General features: G+C 36.8%; 1 protein-coding gene across 1 annotated transcript in view; it reads left to right on the forward strand.

Moving 5' to 3' along the window:
• The window catches only part of si:dkey-11f4.7 (piezo-type mechanosensitive ion channel component 2), a 49,473-nt gene that overhangs the window by 188 nt on the left and 46,785 nt on the right, over window positions 1-2,500 (forward strand). Inside the window, 1 exon segment of the mRNA XM_056597962.1 lies at window positions 1,182-1,277. Within this exon segment, the coding sequence (XP_056453937.1) occupies window positions 1,182-1,277 (96 nt within the window).

A 2,500-nucleotide genomic window follows, 5' to 3' on the forward strand; every position in this document is an offset into this window, starting at 1 on the left:
TGGTGTTGTACTTCTGTTTCCATTGTTTCTCTACAACTGTCTTACTGTCCTGTGTGTGCGTGCGAAGGAATTATTGTTAAGGGCAATATTTGCGTTGTATGTTAAGACAGGTTGTGAAATAACCAATTGTCCATCAATCAGATGTCAAGGGATTGTATTTGCAATGTTTGCTTTTAAAAGGAGCATGTCTGATGTTGGACCTACGAGACCAATTTCGATATTGATATTTAGGATTGAATATAGTTTTGTATTTTAGTTACAAGAAAACATTTTTAGAAAAGATCGAAGATAAATGTAATTATCAAAAAGTACTGCGAGGTGATATCATCACTAACAGTGGTCTCAATACATATTACATACTCCTCTAGAACGAGAACAATATTTATTTCCTCTAGAACGAGAACAATATATATCTTGAAGGTCGGGGATTTTACAATAAATTCTTAATTTGTTCACAAGATTCATATAAAACATTCATACATGTAAAAATTATGATTGAATGACTACTTATTACACAATTCATGATTAGAATGTGTAAATGAATAATAACTCTTACTAATACAGTGACTTTAAATAGAAGTATACATTGAAGGAAGTATGAATGCCTTAATGTGTGGCACATGGTTCTAAATAATCCTAATCTCATCTGCTGCTTCTCTGCCCTAAAAAACATATATTTTTTGCTTTTTGCAATGATCAGATAACAGTTTGACTAATCTGTATTTGGTAAACCATGACAGCACCACGCATATTGGTGTTCAAATCAGCCGGTGACAGTTCTGGTGAATCTAAACCGGTACGGATTGAGGTTTAGTTTGGGAAAATAAAGTGTGACGTTAGTGAAACAGCAATAGGGTTAAGAAACTATTAAGTTAGTCCAAACACTGAGGATGCTTTGATCTGCCATGTTTCTAATACCTTGTTGCATTAATGTAAAAATTCAAAATACATACGTTCATAATATTACAAACCGGAAAACTTACATTACATTTTTTGTATTTATAATAATTTGTAGAATATTAACCTTTACAATACAATATAGAGTGTATGATTATATGACTGTATTATATATTCACATTCACACTTTATATAATACCCATATTGTAAGCTCTCCTTGTCTTCACTTGATACAGTAGAGCCACTCCTTAATGAATGGTGACGATGTGTTTCTTTATCTTCAGCCTCGTCGTTCCGTTACAACGGTCTGTCGGTGGTCTACTTCCTCTTCCTGCTGACCCTGCCTCTACTACCTAGCCCCACCCTGGTTACCATGAAGGGTAAGACACGCCCCCTAGCAACCACGACTCTCCACCACGACGGACGTTATCACATTATCAGGATAGTATTCCATCAATGATAAGCCATTTGGTGGATTTATTTTTTACCAACGGCTTCTATAATATCATTTGTTCGAGCTGGGCGATTTAAATATGTATTATATCGATTTTGTGATTTGAGACTAGATATCGTCTTCAATTTTGGAAGCCGTAATATCGTGAGGCGATGTAAGTGTTGTCTTTGCTTGGATTTAAATGCTTTATCACAGTAACGTGATGTCATTTTCAGAATTTGCCAGACTATTCTAGTTGTAACCTTAGTCAATATATCCAAATTACCAATTATTATTTATCAAAAATATCATTGTGCAAATATCAAGTGAAATCAGCAATAGTCATCCTTACAATATTGTTGCAGTATCAATATCGAGGTATTTGGTCAAAAGGATCGAAACTCTATGTTGTCAGTATCGCCCATCCCTATGGTTACCGCATCTATTCTTGACACGGGTGGGAATCAGTGGGAATCGAACCCGGAACCCTGATGGAGTTGACATTGTTACCGGAAGGGCGAAGACAGGGCCTTCTACTAGGAAGAAGATGAGGATTATCATTATTTATTATTATAACCATTACTGTTATTAAATATGGATAAATTCAAAGCAGAGTGGTGACATTCCTCGAGGCTATGTACAAGTTAAAAAGAGGCTTATTCTTTGTTTGAATCATTTCTGGAGAGGAGAGAGAGAAAGAGGGAACAGGTGTGACAGACCGTTCAGATCTGATGCCAAAACATCACCATCTTCACGTCGATCCTCTTCACTGAGAGGGGAAATCAACCTCTACATGACATGTGCATCATTTCTTTGATCCAGATACTTGAATGGCATGAATGATTAGTGAACCAATGTAAACCGTTTTCCCAGATATTGAGCTTCATCAGTGAAGTGACTTGTCCGTCAAATATTGACCTACACTCATTCACTGTTTGGGAGTGTGTGTATAGCATAGCCATACTACTATATACTAAAGTACTACTGTTGCGCCTTTCGGAGACACTGTCTAGTGAGTGTTTAGTGTGTGTGAAAGATATTTATGCTGGAAACAGGGACTCAAACGGAGATAAAGGGTAACCGTGGCAGCAGCGTGTATGTTTGCTGATGTGTCTTTTTGTTAAAAGCTGGTGTGTGTCTGCGTGTGTGTGTGCGTGTGTGTGTGTGTGT

Source organism: Gadus chalcogrammus, chromosome 1, assembly GCF_026213295.1.
Source record: "Gadus chalcogrammus isolate NIFS_2021 chromosome 1, NIFS_Gcha_1.0, whole genome shotgun sequence".
In the NCBI taxonomy this organism is placed as follows: domain Eukaryota; kingdom Metazoa; phylum Chordata; class Actinopteri; order Gadiformes; family Gadidae; genus Gadus; species Gadus chalcogrammus.